At 41.1% G+C, this 18,016-nt stretch overlaps 1 protein-coding gene across 1 annotated transcript in view; it reads right to left on the minus strand.

Moving 5' to 3' along the window:
- Positions 1-18,016, minus strand: part of LOC115133544 (phospholipid-transporting ATPase ABCA1-like) — a 293,869-nt gene that overhangs the window by 205,619 nt on the left and 70,234 nt on the right. The window contains exons 12-14 of the mRNA XM_029666848.2: positions 16,755-16,952; positions 10,145-10,350; positions 8,892-9,068 (exon numbers count right to left, since the gene is read on the minus strand). Coding sequence (XP_029522708.1) covers positions 8,892-9,068; positions 10,145-10,350; positions 16,755-16,952 — 581 coding nt within the window. The remainder of the gene's footprint in view (positions 1-8,891; positions 9,069-10,144; positions 10,351-16,754; positions 16,953-18,016) is intronic.

Genomic DNA, 18,016 nt, shown 5'->3' on the forward strand with positions numbered 1-18,016 from the left:
GAAACCCAACCTAAAACTCCAAACAGCAAGCAATGCAGGTGTAGGAAAATGCAATGCATGGTGGCTAGGAAAACTCCCTAGAAAGGAACCTGGGAAGAAACCTAGAGGAACCAGGCTATGAGGGGTGGCCAGTCCTCTTCTGCCTGTGCCGTGTGGAGATTATAACAGAACATGGCCAAGATCTTCAAAAGATGGTATGAGCCAGATTTGGAATTTAGCCAGGACACCCTACTCTTACGATAAGTGCTATGGGATCTTTGGTAACCACAGACAGGTACACTCAAAGAAAATGTGAATTTTGTTCACATATGCTAAAATGACTCAGTGAAATGGGGAGGGGACATTATGAGGACATATTCAATTTAGAGTATGGGGGCATGTTGATCACCACTAAAGTCAGACAGTATTTCCATTAGAGATACACCAATCATGATTTACTGTATGACTTTAGTGGTGATCAACATGCCCCTATACTCTACTGTTGCCTTGAGTGGGAAGCAGAAAAGGGCCACAGTGTTTGGGCCAACAATATTAATAAACTCCAATTAATCAGTCTAGATAGGAGGGACATTAGTGTTTTGACATCCGCCTGGAGTGAAATGGCAAGTGGAAAAGAACAGGGGGACTCAGGTGTGGATGACAAATCTTATGGCAGTCACACCTAATCCAGACACAGCAGTCAAATAATTGCCTTCTAATTCCCTGTTATACTAACATGCTGCAAATGGCCATGACATTTAGAATAGGGCTCTATGATTTGAATACACATCATGCCCAGTTGTTCCTCCAAGGCACCCAACTAACTCAATTTATTGTTATTAATGTTACAAATTGCTGTTGGCTGGATAACACATTAGGGTGACGGCGAAATTACATTTAGCCCAGAGCTGTTTTATTTACTATGAGAATTTTCCAATTAAACTGCAAAAAATTGATTAGCTGATCTAAATTAAGAATAATCATTTTCTTTGTCATGTAACCGTGAATATGAATTAGGAGCCTGAAAAGGACACCATACCTTTAAGAGGCAGATAACGATGCAAAAAAATGTGTGGTGATGATGAGCAAACAAAATGCCCGTCTCATTGGAATAAATATTCCTCAAATTAGCTTAGACGCACATTAGTCCACAGACAGGGGATCAATTGAACAGATACGCCATTAAATTGCACGTGGCAAGTTCGATGACACAGAAGAGTGACATAAAGTACATTTAAGCTACCGAGCAACAGCCTAACGCAATGGTAAATCTAAGCCTAAATGCAGGTCAGTAGCGCTATAGGTTCAGAGGTGTCAGAAATATTTAGCTATTTTCACAATCACAATTATCGTCCCACTTGCTGTCGTTAGCACGAAAGCCTGGGTTTTGATGAAGGAAAAAGCTGTGGGTGGGTCGAGGCGTGGCCTCTTACTGGCGAATCAGAACATGCTCCATGGCGAAATATGTGGTTTCTTCAAGTTGTGCATTTACCGTATTTTATTGAATTGCTTGGAATCAACTCCAATTCCAATGTTAGTTTGTTAAATGGCTTACAGAAACAAAATAACAAAATGTAGACCTATCTTTGCTAAATACATTAATTTGAACCCATTTGCAGTCCACATTGCTATAAGTAATTTCATAGTTTCAATAGCATTCACACTGAGATAGAGGCTAGGCTTACTGTAAATTGCATTATGGCTGGGCATGGACAAGCCAAACATTGTCAATAAGTAATATTAAATTCATTATTGATAAGGCCTAAAAAGAGAACAAATAATTCTAATCAAATTTTAACAAAACAAAAACTTGTTTTAAATACATTTACAAGCACCATAATTTCTCCCCATGGGCATATAATATTAAAACAACGCAGAGTATGGGAGGTTTTACACACATCCAAACTTGATTTTAATGGAGGGAAATTACAATTGTAGTGCCATGCTCAATAAATTAGCATGATAGTGGAAATTGAGATAATCAACATCATGCCTGATTCGATTTGTTATTGGTATTAGTTGTCTCGCAATTAATTTCCTCCAAAGAACAAAACACAATCACTTTACAAATCAAGTATCTTTAAGATCTAGTATAAAAAAAACTATTGTGCACCTCTTTAAAATAATATTTGTTTTCTCTGTACTTCTCTTTAAACCATATTGCGTTATTATATATTTAAACGGCTCTGTTCCTGTAATGTGTACTTCTCCTTAAACAAATTACATTATTATACCAGTCAAAATAACTCATTCAAGGGTTTCTTTATTTTGACACTTATTTTCACATCAACACTATGAAATAACACATATGGAATCATGTAGTTACCAAAAAAGTGTTGAACAAATCTAAATATATTAAAAAAATTAAGAAAAACCCTTGAATGAGTAGGTGTTCTAAAACTTTTGACCAGTAGTGTACATTTCCTGTAATGCGTTTACACCAACACGGATGTGTGTTGATCAATCTTCAGGCAAAGTTTCTCTAATTTGGGCCTCCCGGGTGGCGCAGTGGTGTAGGGCTGTGCCACCAGAGACTCTGGGTTTGCGCCCAGGCTCTGTCGCAGCCGGCCGCGACCGGGAGGTCCATGGCTTCCGGGTTGGATGCGTGCTCTGTTAAGAAGCCGTGAGGCTTGGTTGGGTTGTGTTTCGGAGGACGCATGGCTTTCGACCTTCGTCTCTCCCGAGCCCATACGGGGGTTGTAGTGATGAGACATGATCGTAACTACAATTGGATACCACGAAATTGGAGAGAAAAGAGGGTAAAAATAAAAAATAAAAAAAAGTTTCTCTAATTTGCCAAGTAATCTTCTAGTTTATTACTGTGCACACTAACACACTAACTATGACTATCAGAAAACAATATACTGTATAAAAGCTCAAGGACAATCAATGTTAGCTAACAACTGGTCTCTGTTACCCCACACCAGTTTAGTTTAGTAACCAAGTGATATTGTGCTTTGACATTTGAAACCTTGCTTCTTTGTTGTCTACATTTTCAGAACTGACCTTATGATTACGCATGGGACCAAGAGCAGAACACAGTTCTTGGTGAACCAGGCAACCCAAAAGGTACCATTATGAGTTCCTTGAGCCTTCTCCAGGATGAGGCCCTTGATGGTCATGCAGACGGTGTACATGAACGGCAGCACTAGGAACATGGGAAGCATGTTACGAGCTTAAGTAAGTTTTAGAAACCTAAAAGATTTCATACAATGTAATCTTGCCTCAGCTAACAGTTGCATCAGATTGAATAGTAATAATTTTATTACATAGTCCTGGTTCTATCGTAACATTTCTTTAATGGGGCAATCTGGAATTGAAACAACACCAAAGTGTTAAAAAAATGTATGTACCAATCCCAGATTGCCCCTTTAATGGCGTCCAGCCTGCGACCATTAACTCCTTGTCGACTCGTCACAGACTAGTCACTCTAGAGTAGATCAGTCATGGATACCACGTTTGACATTGACAACCTTACCACCAGATGCTCCTGAATAATACATTGCTGATCGATCTGAGGGTGCTTAAGTAATACAAGTCCTACTAGGTGCATGTTACAGGGCTCGAGTTACATCGCAGCCATGACCTAATTTAAGGAGAGTCAAGAGACTTGGGGTTTTAGTAAATCAAGTGATATGGGGAGCAGAGAAGCCCCAGAGAATTGAGTAATTATGTTAAATATGTCCTCACCATATTTCTAGCAAATTTACTAGGTTGGGGGTGGTCAAATCTTCACAAAATGAGTGGGAATGTTTCAGAGATCATTTAGACTGCCGCTGCAAACATTTATGGTGGTGATTCTCAGACATTTATCCAAAGTATCTTCTATTTTAAAACAAAATGTTTTATTTGAATTTTTTGGCATGTAGGCACAAAAGGGCAATATCATTGTTCTTAACTGACTTGCCTAGTTAAATAAAGGAAAAATTGATGTTGATCTGTCACTTGTATTGCAGATAATACATACATTTTCATGTTTGCATGGAGTCACAATACTCATTTCCTATGCCTGTTTTGTATACACTAATTTCAAAAGCATCATGGGAACCTGTCCTGTGCAATACCAACGAATGTACATGTTATTGTAATTATGTTCTGATTCAATACTATCAAGTTGGCATTGTTATACAACTATTGATATGGAACAGGATTGAGTTACAAACAGATTCCCTGATTTCGAACTGCCATTTTATAAGTCTTATCTCGCCCCTAAAGACCGAGCCGCACGAGTTCTTATCCTCAGCCTTCATCTCATGGTTGGCGTGTGAATTCGGCAAAAGCATTGAGCTAATACAGTTTGTTTATCTCCAATTCAAAATGCAAAAGAGGCTGCTCTTGTTGAAGGACTAACAGTTCTGTATCAGTTTACCTTGTACTGTAAATAGGTACTGAAGTGGGAGTGAGAGACCATGAGGAAGGGGAGAGGGTGAACCTGGAAACAGTGGTATCCATGAGTCTCACAGGGTCAATAGGTCATTCCCTGTCAGATAATATATTATAGGAATCCGTAAGAGAAAGAAAACTCACTCTGCAGAAACGGATTGAATCAATGTCATTTCAACATAATTTGTCAACATATTGTGAAGAGGAATTTACGTTTGAAATACACTGAATTTGCGGGGAAAAAACATATTTCATGTAGACTGTTGTTTGGAGGGTGAAATTTCAACCACAGGATTAAGTCCTCATGTTGATTCTGCTTTTAGATGGCTGAAGGCATAGTGATAACACATAGGGCATTTAGCTTTTTGTGGGTGAATATAGGAAGCAATGTTACTGATCAACGTCTCAACCAAATATTACCCAATTGTCCATTGGCGTGGTGTGCCCAGTGGGAATGTATTATTTCCTGAATAAGAGTATCCTTGAGAAAGAGTTGCAATGATTGAAGTGCCAAGCTTGATGTTACAAGGAAAGTGCAAGGCTGGTCTTTTATAACATGGCAAATGGAACAATACATTGTAAATCAAAGAAATATTGCAAGTACTGTTCATAAAAGCATTTTTGGGCTGCCCTTTGTATCTAAAATATGCAGGTAAAGTGAAAGTGTGTTATTATCAATTTAAAGGGCATTACACAAAATACAGCTTTGATTAAAGGACTTTACATACAGCTATGAGAAACTGTCAGAGGTTACATTGAACTTCAGACATATACAATTGATAACATGAATCCATGTATTGCATTTGCTTCGCTCTGCCTAGGTGAAGTGCACAACATTAAATTGTTAATGGGTTGTCTAAAAATTATTGGAGAATTCTCTGCTTTTTAAATGACATTTTAAAGTCAGATTAGGCTTTTTGGTATTTTTCTAAACTAAAAAGTGTTTACAACAGATTACAAACAGGAACATCTGGATGCACAATGCAGCTCTTCCCACTTTTCCCCATTTCCAGATCACAATAATTACCCTGAAAGGTCCTGTCTGTCATGCTTCCCTGCATCTTCCCCTTTTCTGCAATTCCTCTCTCAATTATTCATGAATGAAATAACAGTTTTCAAGGGTTAATAATTTACGGAAATGCCCAAATGGCTAAGCAAGCGAAAGAGTAAATGGCGGAGGGACCGGGGGGTATTGCAGTGTTTTATGGGCCCCATTCATTTTCAGTGATTATTAGTCCTATGTTTCACGGAGAGGGAACACAGGCATTAGGATATAAGTGCTTTGATTGTCTCATTTGAGCTCGTTTGCAATAGGAAATGGATGCTTTTCACTGTGCCGTGAGGGGAGCATTCTTAAAAATACAGGACTACAGCAAAGCACAATGGATACTGTATGTGTGAGTTGCCCTCTCTCCCATAATCATCACAGGATAAAGGAAGCTCCTCTCCTTTTTTATAATGTGCACAACAACTGCAAATAACTAATACATGTTCTATTGTCTTTGATCGTGTTAGCTATATAATACCTTGTTCATAGTATAGGCTTAGTAGGCTATATATTTCATTTGTGGAAGAGACATCAGAATGTTATGTGGTTTGTGCTACCTGCCAAGAGCTATACAATGAAACAAGCTGATTATCGGCTAAGAAAATACATGTTTTTCATGAAGATCCAATTGCTAGTCCAGATGTTGATGCCAAATCAATAAAGACATTACCAACTATGCCAATGTGCAGAAAGACTAGCACTGATGCTGTCTTTATGTTTCCAAGGCAACCATGTGGAGTAACTCACCATAATTAAAAAGAACACCACATTTCTAACCAGACCTGGGTTCAAAAAGGATTGGATATGAATACTTTGAGCTTGATTGAGCCTGACTGGAGTGTCAGGTGGGAAAGGTTGGGACTTATGCGACTAATTCAGGGGTTGCTTTGCATCGGGCTAGGTTGATAAAGCACAGATAAAGTATTTAACAGAAAGCGAATACTATTTGGTACCCAGGTCTGATATACAACTGTACCATACTCATGCTTTCCGTAGCCGATGTGAGCAAGACCTTTAAACAGGTCAACAAGACGCGGGGCCAGATGGATTACCAGGACGTGCCCTCAAAGCATGCACGGACCAACTGGCAAGTGTCTTCACCGACATTTTCAAACTCTCCCTGGCCGAGTCTGTTACACCCTCACATTTCAAACAGAACAACATAGTTCCTGTGCCCAAGAAAGCGAAGGTAACCTGCCTAAATGATTACCGCCCCGTAGCGCTCACGTCGGTAGCCATGAAGTACTTTGAAAGGCTGGTCATGGCTCACATCAACACCATCATGCCAGAAACCCTAGACCCTCTCCAATTCGCATACCACCCCAACAGACACACAGATGATGCAATCTCAATCGCACTCCACCCTGCTCTTTCCCACGAGGACAAAAGGAACACCTATGTGAGAATTCTGTTCAATGACTAAAGCTCAGCGTTCAACACCATAGTGTCCACAAAGCTCATCATTAAGCTAAGGACCCTGGGACTAAACACCTCCCTCTGCAACTGGATCCTTACCACCTGACGGGCCGCGCCCAGGTGGTAAGGGTAGGCAACAGCACATCTGCAACGCTCTCAGGGTTGGGGATCAGCCCCACATCACCAACGAACTATCATGGCCCAAACACACCAAGACAGTTGTGAAGAGGGCACGACAAAGCCTATTCCCCCTCAGGAGACTGAAAAGATTTGGCATGGGTCCCCAGATCCTCTAAAAGCTGCACTGTAGAGAGCATCCTGACCGGTTGCATCACCGCCTGTTATGGCAACTGCTCGACATCTGACTGTAAGGTGCTACACAGAGTAGCGCGTACGACCAGTACATCACTGGGGCCAAGCTTCCTGACATCCAGGACCTCTATACCAGGCGGTGTCAGAGGAAGCCCCAAAAAATTGTCAAAGACTCGTCATCCAAGTCATAGATGGTTCTCTCTGCTACCGCACTGCAAGCAGTACCCTTTTGCCAAATCTAGGACCAAAAGGCTCCTTAACAGCTTCTACTCCCAAGCCATAAGACTGCTGAACAACTAATCAAATGCCCACCCTGCTTGTTTTACACTCCTGCTACTCGCTGTTTATTATCTGTGCAAAGTCACTTTACAAATCACCTAGTTTAACTTGTACCCCAGCACACTGAGTCAGTACCGGTACCCCCTGTATATAGCCTCGTTATTGTTATGTACATTTCTTGTGTTACTTTTTGATTGATTAGATATTTTTTTACTATCGTTTATTTTATACATATTTTATTAACTATATTTCTTGAACTGCACTGTTGATTAAGGACTTGTAAGTAAGAATTTCACAGTAAGGTCTATAGCTGCTGTATTCGTCGCGTGTGACAAATACAATTTGATTTGATTTTTGACCTCTTGACTCTTGTCACCACTCCCTCTAGCCCTGGTCCTAATACTGTATGTCTGTATCATAGTAAGGCTACTGTACATTCCAATGAAGGTTGTTATGCAATATGCTCTGATGCCGTATAGAGTATTGTTTTTCAATTAAATCAGGGACAGTGACTTCCAACGGGGGAAATATGTGTCTGTCTCCTGAAACATTGTGGCTTTGTTCCAAATGGCCCATATGTCTCCGGTCAAAAGTAGTGCACTATATAGGGAATAGGGTGGCATTTGGGACCTACTTTGTTGCACTAGTGGACTTTGATCTCCTTTGAAATGATCTGTCCCCCGATGACATCATTGAGCTCTGAGTATATTATTGGAAATGATAAAGCCGTGTAGATTGGAGTAATTTCCCTGCCTCCGAGGAAATCTTAACTGCCTAAGATTGAGCGCTATAGTGCAGTCTATCTCCCTTGGCGAAATACACCTATCCATTGTGCTTTAGAACAGTAACGCTGATGAATACCTGATTCACACAGAATACAATGGTCCCTATCAATCTCTACATATGATGGACTTTGTGTGTGGTTTCATGAGGGAATTGGGTAGTTTCTTAAGGAGGAAATGTGATATTGAATGAAAGGGAGGGAACATAAGAATGTAGCCTGAATAATTTAAAGATACATCAAGCATTCAGGTCTCCAATGCTCAGGACATGGTCTGCATGTGGTCGGACTAAATCAATAGCTGAGATTTCTTTAGCTCTGTCTTGTTGTATCTCCATCTTGCAACAAGTTTGTTTTCCCCAGCTTTGACACAATTCATAATTAAAAAACTCATGAAGGGCATCAAACTTTCAAGTTTGAATTTGAATATTAACGCTTCTCTCCTCTCTCTCTATACCTCCCAGAGTTGTGGACGCAGCAGACAGCAGTATCCAGGGACGGAAGACAACATGAGAGATAGCTTTGGAAGAGTTTCCACAGGGAAATTTGTGCGGGCTAAGTGACAGATAAGCCCATTACTCTAGCCTGTGGTAGCGGTGAGTGGCAAGTCCCCAAGTGAGTAGATTTTTATTGCGGTAATGCCTTCTTCCCTCTCTAATCACGGGACAGACAGATAACAGCTTTTGTACTCACACATCGTCCACATAGCAGGGATATGGCATTTGCTGGGCAAACACGCCGAGCGGCTGGGATTTGTTTGTGTGTGTCCGTATTATGCCATGGTCCATCATGTCCTGCAGATAGGCGAAGCCTCCCCATATATAGCGCAGGTCGTTAAAGGAGTTGCTACGGGCCCCAGGAGACCATCCCCTTTAAATTGAAAGGACACACATAACACAACGATCATTGTCTAAGGCTGTTTACACAGGGAACCCAATTTTGATATTTTTGACCAATCTGAACAAGAGCTGATGTGAAAGTATCTGATGTAATTGGTCAAAAGACCAATTAGTGGAAAAATGATCAGAATTGGGCTTCCGTGTAAATGCGGCCTAAGAGAAAGCTGGGTTTGAAAACATCATGGATGAAACAGACAAACGTTACACTAATATTTATGTCATGGGTCATGACATTTGTCCCATGAGTAACATGGAATCATAATTTTTTGGGCACTGCATGCTTATTATAAATCGCCTGAGACAGGACAGAAACAATGCAATAAAATGTCTGTTTTGCTTCAGATACTACTACAATTGTCTGGTAAAAGTTGACATGTCAGTTGAAAAAATTGGCTAAGCAACATGAGGGCCTGTATCCATAATGTGTCTCAGCAACATCACAGCCTGTATTCATAATGTGTTTTAGCAACATCAGGGCCTGTATTCATAATGTCTCAGGACCATCAGGGCCTGTATTGATAATGTGTCTCAGCAACATCAGGGCCTGTATTCAAAATGTGTCTCAGGACCATCAGGGCCTGTATTCAAAACGTGTCTCAGAGTAGGAGCGCTGCTCTACACTCTTAGAAAAAAGGGTTTCAAAAGGGTTATTCGGCTGTCCCCATAGGAGAACCCGTTTTGGTTCTAGGTAAAAACCCATTTTTTCCCCCAGGTATAACCATTTTGGGTTCCATGTAGAATCCTCTGTGGAAAGGGTTTTATATGAAACCCAAAAGGGTTCTACTTGGAACTAACAAGGGTTATTCAAAGGGTTATCCTATGGAGACAGCTGAAGAACCCTTTTAGGTTCTAGATAGCACCTTTTTTCAAAGAGTGTAGCATCAATTTAGCCTTTAGATCCTATTGAATTACATTCCATGGACACGGGGGACCTGATCCTGGATCAGCACTCCTCTAAGACGCTTTATGAATACGGGCCATGTTGTCCAATGTTTTCTCATTAGCACTAAACATGGTGAGGGCGCAGAGGCTGTGCATTGGGCCTACCTTTCTTTGATCTTATTCGTACGCTCCCCCTTATCAATGTCCATGCGGATCTTGTATTTGACGTAAGGAGGGGGGTGGCTGGCGGCAGGGTTGAGGTCTTCGAAAACGATACCAGCCCAGTACCTATTGCTCTCTAGTAGCTCCAAGGCTCTAGTCATGAGATGTCTCTCACTGTCGGCAGCCTCAAACTTATCCAGGTTCAAGCACTGTAACATGAAAAGACAAGAAAGAGAGAAAATAAGTGTAATTCTTTACAAACTGCTAGGGGTCTTACTAAAACAAGAATATGATGTTAATATAAGATTAGAGATGAGATATCAGGATACTGGGAATTTCACTTTGGAAACACCATTTCTTAAAAGTTCCCAACCAATGGCGAAGGTGCATAAAGATGGAGGAATTCAGATATCACGTCATTGTTTTTAGAGCTCACCCTTGTTCTTAAACTACAGCATGCACCATTGTTCAATGTGCCAGTAAATCAGCACAATCTACTTCTTTGTTTTTATTTTTTTGGGGGTGGTGATCATATATACTGTGTTAATGCCGATACAAAAAAAAGAGTAACGGAACATCTGACTTTGTTAACATCTGACTTTGTTAACATCTGACTCCTGTTAACATCTGACATCTGACTCCTGTTAACATCTGACTTTGTTAACATCTGATTCCTGTTAACATCTGACATTTGATTCCTGTTAACATCTGACATCTGACTCCTGTTAACATCTGACATCTGACTCCTGTTAACATCTGACTTTGTTAACATCTGATTCCTGTTAACATCTGACATCTGATTCCTGTTAACATCTGACATCTGACTCCTGTTAACATCTGACATCTGACTCCTGTTAACATCTGACATCTGATTCCTGTTAACATCTGACATCTGACTCCTGTTAACATCTGACTTTGTTAACATCTGATTCCTGTTAACATCTGACATCTGACTCCTGTTAACATCTGACTTTGTTAACATCTGACTCCTGTTAATATCTGACATCTGACTCCTGTTAACATCTGACATCTGACTCCTGTTAATATCTGACATCTGACTCCTGTTAACATCTGACATCTGACTCCTGTTAGCATCTGACTTTTTTAACATCTGATTCCTGTTAACATCTGACATCTGACTCCTGTTAACATCTGACTTTGTTAACATCTGATTCCTGTTAACATCTGACTTTGTTAACATCTGGTTCCTGTTAACATCTGATATCTGACCCCTGTTAACATCTGACTCCTGTTAACATCTGACTCCTGTTAACATCTGACTTTGTTAACATCTGACTCCTGTTAACATCTGCCCCCTGTTAACATCTGACTCTAGTGTGATGTGTTCTTGCAATTTGCAGTCTGACATATCAGATTCAGATATGATCATTTTCAGTATCTTGGATGTAGTGAACTACTTTTTCAAAGTAGCTTTAGTTAAGTAAACTGTTATTTTATTAAGAGTAGCTTAACTTCTGTGACGTAATTGGTAGTTTGGTCAACTATAATTTCAGAGTAGTTTCCCCAACACTGCAATCGATACTCACCTCACTTCAACTCACCAATATGTATCTGCTTTCAGAGCAACAATACTCAACTACATCCAACATCAGAGTACCTTGGGTAGATTGTTGTAAATAATGTTTAAAATGACATGATTTGTCAGTCTGATCAATGCTCTCAGGGTAGACTGCTAACTTATTGTAAACCTGATTTGAGTGTGTAGATCTCAAGTTCGAGTCTCTGCATATAAAGGTTGGCTCTTCTGCACTATCATACACAATATTTTGTATCCTACACAGACAGTAAAGTTTAGATTTAAACATGATCGTATCATATTGGCATAAATGCTCGTCACAATTTTTTTCCAACATTTATAGTGTAGCCTTTCTACAATACCACTCTCCAAAAATAAGCGATGGGCAGAAACTATAAGACCTGCCTGAGAAATAACATGTTTGGGTACTGACACTGAAAACAATACACTGGACAACAGCGGAGTTACAAATGATGTGGAGGTGCCAAGGGATATGTTTTGGGCTACGGCTGAGACATACTCATGAGGTACAGGCTTGGTAGTTAGCTGGAACTCACCATGTCCTTCTTTAATGAGCTATGGCCATCAGGGGAGTGAGTCTGTCTTGACAGCTGTCCACACACACACACACACACACACACACACACACACACACACACACACACACACACACACACACACACACACACACACACACACACACACATCTTCTCCACCCTTGTGACACTTTCAGTCAGTAAAGAAGGTCCTATACGATGCTATATTATATTCACAGACAGCATACGATGTACATGTTTTTATTCAGTTATTAACAGAACGGTCAAATTCAGCATGTCACATTTTTGGCTGTTAGTTATAGAGTACATTATATGATTCTTGGGCAGTTTGTCCTGAATGTAGGGAAAGTTTACATTTGTTTAATGCATTTGTCTACTCACAATGCATTATAAAGGGCTATATATTGTGACATACCTGAAATGTATTAACCATGAGCCAGTTTACATACTTGGAGGCTCCTCAGAAGAGCAAGGGGAGGACCATCCTCAGTGAATTTCATAAAAAGAAACATTTTAAAACGTTGAAAACAGTTTTCCTTTTTAGATAAAACTATACTACATATATTTCCATGTCACCAAATAATTGATTAAAACACACTGTTCTGCCTCCCGAGTGGCACAGTGGTCTAAGGCTCTGCATCGCGGTGCTGGCTGTGCCACTAGAGATCCTGGTCCAAGTCCAGGCTCTGTCGCAGCCGGGCCGCGAGTGGGAGACTCATGGGGCGGCGCACAATTGGCCCAGCATCATCTGGGTTAGGGGAGGGTTTGGCCGGGAGGGATGTTCTTGTCCCATCTCGCACTAGCAACTCCTGTGGCGGGCCGGGCGCAATGCACGCTGACACAGTCGCCAGGTGCAGTGTTTCCTCCGACACATTGGTGCGGCTAGCTTTCAGGTTAAGTGGGCATTATGTCAAGAAGCAGTGCGGCTTGGCTGGGTTGTGTTCGGAGGACGCACGGCTCTTGATCTTCACCTCTCCCGAGTCCATATGGGAGTTGCGGCAATGGGACAAGACTGTAACTACCAATTATATACCACAGAATTGGGGAGAAGAGAGGGCAAAAAAAACACACTGTTTTGCAATGAAGGTCTACAGTAGCCTCAACAGCACTCTGTAGGGTAGCACCATGGTGTAGCTGGAGGACAACTAGCTTCCGTCCTCCTCTTGGTACACTGACTTCAATACAAAACCTGGGAGACTATTGGTTCTCATCCCCAGACAGTGAGACATGGACTGTCTGTTCATGTGTCTCTGTCTGTCATCACATTTTTCTCTCTACCTGCGTGCACCTACGTTGTAAACTGTCATTCATAGGCTAGGTTGTAGCAACCTCATGAAAAGGTATAGGGTCAATTCGATTATTTCATATTCAAACATTTAAATTGAACAACAATTCCATGTGAATCCGATAACTCTGATGTGTAGACTTTCCACTGTAGAGTTTATGTCATCTTATCATTGATGAGAATGTCTCAGATGACAACCGAACTGACATTATATTCATTAAGTACCACCGCATATGTTCAATTGATCGGATTGCCAGAATATAGTTAATTTCCCCCCACCTTCTGATGTTCCCAGAATCTCTATGTTAACCAAGGGTTTTGCAAATGTAACCTCAGTAGGGTAGGGAGAGGAAAAAGAGGGGAGGAGGTATTTATGACTGTCATAAACCTACACCCCAGGCCAACGTCATGACAGCTGTAATAGAAATAAGTCCATGTTCATGAAAAAAAAAATTGTCCTCCTCATCATGACCACCACTGGTTTACATACTATGACCAACCATGTGGCAGCATCTCTTAAACAAATACATATTTTTAAAACTCTTCCCATATTTCACTTAGTTCATAATCTCCATGACAACATATCACAATAACACTTAGTCAAACACCAACTGCATTAAACACTTTTTAATCTGTAGTGGTCCAGTGAGGAAAGGCTAAGCAGTCATTCAGCACAAGCCCACTGTCCTAAGTCGACCCATCAAAATTCTATTAGCTAAATGGTACAGGCCTCAGATCAGCTTAAAACTGCCCAAATCCTAACTTTAACCATTAGCGGGGAAAATGCTAAACTGATCCAAGATCACCGTCTAGAGGCAACTTCACACTACTCCATCCTATTACGAGAAACAGGAAGTATGTTAAACACCGTCATCCTTTTACCCAACCACTTGACATGATGGTGCCAAGCCTGAGTCGTTGCCATGTTTGGACTTCGATCCCAGTTAAGGAACTAACCTACTGACAGTGCTACCACCATCAATCTCTCGCTGTCCTACATTAGACCCAGGATGCGTCCCTGAAGGCACCTTATGGGCTCTGGTCAAAAGTAGTGCACTATGAAGGGAATAGGGTGCCATTTGGGGTGTAGAACCACTTCCAGATACGGAAGGACGTTGGGTAGGGAGTAGCAGCAAATACAGTGATTGTAGAGGATGTAGAGGCCACGCGAGGGCTGCTAACTGACAGCTGCGGGATGAGATGAGCATGCCTCTCATATGGCCCACCATCATATGATAATCATGTGTTTATACTTTATGTGTGTGTGTGTTTTCCCCCAGATGCCAGCATATTTTGATGGGTAGGACTAGCTGCCTGCTTCCATGGTGATAACGCAGAGTATAAATCAGTTAAATTCATCTATGGCTCACTTTAGGAAGTAGCTTGTAGGCACCCAGTCAACATCTTTAACGACCATCATGACGATATCATCAATGATTAGCTACATTGTTGTTTCAAGTTTATTAACACAATTAATAGTGGAATAATCCATCTTGTGGCTGTAATGCGTGGATCCAATTTGGTGTTTCGTTTTCAAAAAGTGTAAAATGAATTCAACAAATGTAAAAAAGCATCAATGTTGTATTACTAGTAATATGACTTATTCGGTCAAAGGACGTGAAAGATAAAAAAATTAATTTAAAGTTCAATCTTGCCATGTTTTCTCAACTTGACATGTATTGACTACATGAACTCATGAATTAATACACTGATAAAAAATGTTAAAGCAGGAGAGAAATTCAAACATTCTTTAGTTGTGCAAATGGGAGAGTGAGATGAAAGGGAGAGAGGAAGAATGAGAGAGAGAGAGAAAGAGGAAGAACGGGACAGAGAATAGAAGAAAGAGAGAGAGCGAATGGAAGAAAGAGAAAGAGAGAGAGAGAGAGAGATAGAGAGAGAGAGAGAGAGAGAGAGAGAGAGAGGAAGGAAGGAAGAAAGAGAGAGGAAGAATGAGAGAGAGAGAGAGAAGAGAACAAGAGAGAGAACGAGAGAGAGAATTTTAATTCCCCTGTTGTGTCACACTGCCCACAAAATGGAAACCGAGCTATACTTCCTAACCTCCTGCCAAATGTATGGCCATATTAGAGACACATATTTCCTTCAGATTACACAGACCCACAAATAATTTGAAAACAAATCCAACTCCCATATCTATTGGGTGAAATACAGTGTGCAATCACAGCAGCAAGATTTGTGACCTGTTGCCGCACGAAAATAGCAACCAATGAAGAACAAACACCATTGCAAATCCCTTTTGTACTTTAACTATTTGCACATCTTTACAACACTGTACATAGACATAATGTGACATTTTAAATGTCTTCTTTTGGAAATGTTTTGAGTGTAATGTTTACTTTTAGTTTCTGATTGTTTATTTCACTTTAGTTTATTATCTATTTCACTTGCTTTGGCAATGTCAACATATGTTTCCCATGCCAATAAAGCTCCTTGAAGAGAGAGAGAGAGAGAGAGAGAGAGAGAGAGAGAGAGAGAGAGAGAGAGAGAAAGAGAGCACATTTAAAATGTTCTCCCCCCATCTACGCTCAGCATGCATTGAGTCTATGTGACAGGGAACAGGTAAAGGATGCGAGTAAACATCTTCATCCCGGCATCCATTTTGAGAAATGGAATGCCATCAGGACTAAAAATGGATTGCATTACTTTGGAATTCATTTGTCACATGTGGCTAAACCCCAGGAGGCTAAGATGTCATCTCCCAGGTATTAGCAATAAGGAAGAGGATAAGGGCATTTGAGATATGTCTGTAGTCTACTCGTGGGGCCACATAGCAGCGGAGAATGTAGTGTATCGCTGCAAACCAACTTACAGATCAATATGTCAATGTCCGCCCAACTGCCTGCACGTCCTCATGTGTGGAGATGTGCGCCGTTTGTTTTCTGCTGTTACGGTAGCAGAAATGTGTGTCCTTGGATGCTTATAACGATCTTTCTTTTTTATTACCACAGCAGTTGGCTTGTTGTAAGGCGTTTTTCTGAATGCTGTCAAGGTCAATTGATATGGACCTTTGTATATACTGAAATAATTGGCAACCTTGCTTCGTATTCACCCAATCAAATTACATACTGTGAAAGTACACAGTGTTGAAAGTTGTAGCCCATATCATGGAGCTAGGGTGCATAGACAAACACATTACAAAATGTCAGTGTATTTTGTAGTGGGGGGAAAGGTATCAAATCACTTTTTTGACTATGTGAAGCAAAATAATGAACATACCCCAATGAACTTCTTCAGGAGGTCCAGGATTTGGCTTGTGGTGTTGAACGCGTTGCGCCAGTCATTCGGCGGCATGCCCGTGGGGCGACCCTCGGGGGGCCCATTGTACAGGAAGTTGGCGAGCAGTTCTGCCGTCCATCTTGTGCCTTTGAGCCGTTGGTTGAGCAAGGCTACAAACACAGGGTTATCCAGCAGGGCCTGGTTTGGCAACAAGAGGAGAGGGTTTGTGTGGGTAATTTACACTCATCAGATTATAAAACAATTAATGCACTGAGAAATGAATGCAGTGGAAGCTAATTGTGGACCTGCACAATCCCAGGACATCCCACCTACAGGAATTTGCTTTTTTCTCTATGAGAGAATTAATTAGAAACATTAAGCTAGATGGCACTGTTGTACTGCAGGCTTGGGAATTTACAACCACTTTTTTCATGGCCATGGAGGTCCATGATGCAGGCACACACACCTGCACATACGCAGATGCACTTGTTTACACACACACACTCACACTGCGATTCATATGACTGTATCCCTTCTCCCCATCCTCCCCTCTTCCCCCAGCCCTCACCCCAGTGTGGTAAGAATCAGCTGTGCGTTAACTCTTCACTGTCAGCTTGGCTTGAGCCTCCGTGCCATGATTTCGCTCGGCACTCAAAGAGTTAACGAAGAGATGTGCTAATCTAGATGCAAACGACCTTGCTGTTACAGCCCTATTTGTGCTGTTTAAAAAAAGCTAACGGCCGCCTATTCCTCTGGTGTAGAACACTGGGGCGTCCTTACATAAAAGCTTCCTACGCAGGTACTGTACGTTCCCTGGTACAGGTTTGGTTAAAACACTTTGGTCTGCGTCCAAAATTGCACCCTATTCCTTATATAGGGCACTTCTTTGATTAGATCCCTATGGGCCGAGATTAAAGTTGTGCACTATAAAGGGGATAGGATGCAGACTTTCCGTCTGTCTGGGACTGCTCCACTCAGTGTGCTTTGTACGGTACATACAGTATGCTGGCAACCATGAAATTGCAACAGTGTAATAACACGATAATTGCAGTGTTGTATTGTATAACTTCATAAATTGAACATGGTCTGCTCATAATGTAGTGTGCATAATTTGAAGTCAAAACATGCTGGAAACGCACACATACAAACGCCTCAAACATATTCTGAGCAATGTGTTCAGTGGCATTTCTAAGTCAACACTTCGGGAATGACATTCCGTTTAGCATGGGGTCAAAGTGTCAAATGATGTCATCTCCATGTTT

The sequence above is a fragment of the Oncorhynchus nerka genome, linkage group LG8 (assembly GCF_034236695.1).
Source record: "Oncorhynchus nerka isolate Pitt River linkage group LG8, Oner_Uvic_2.0, whole genome shotgun sequence".
Taxonomy (NCBI): domain Eukaryota; kingdom Metazoa; phylum Chordata; class Actinopteri; order Salmoniformes; family Salmonidae; genus Oncorhynchus; species Oncorhynchus nerka.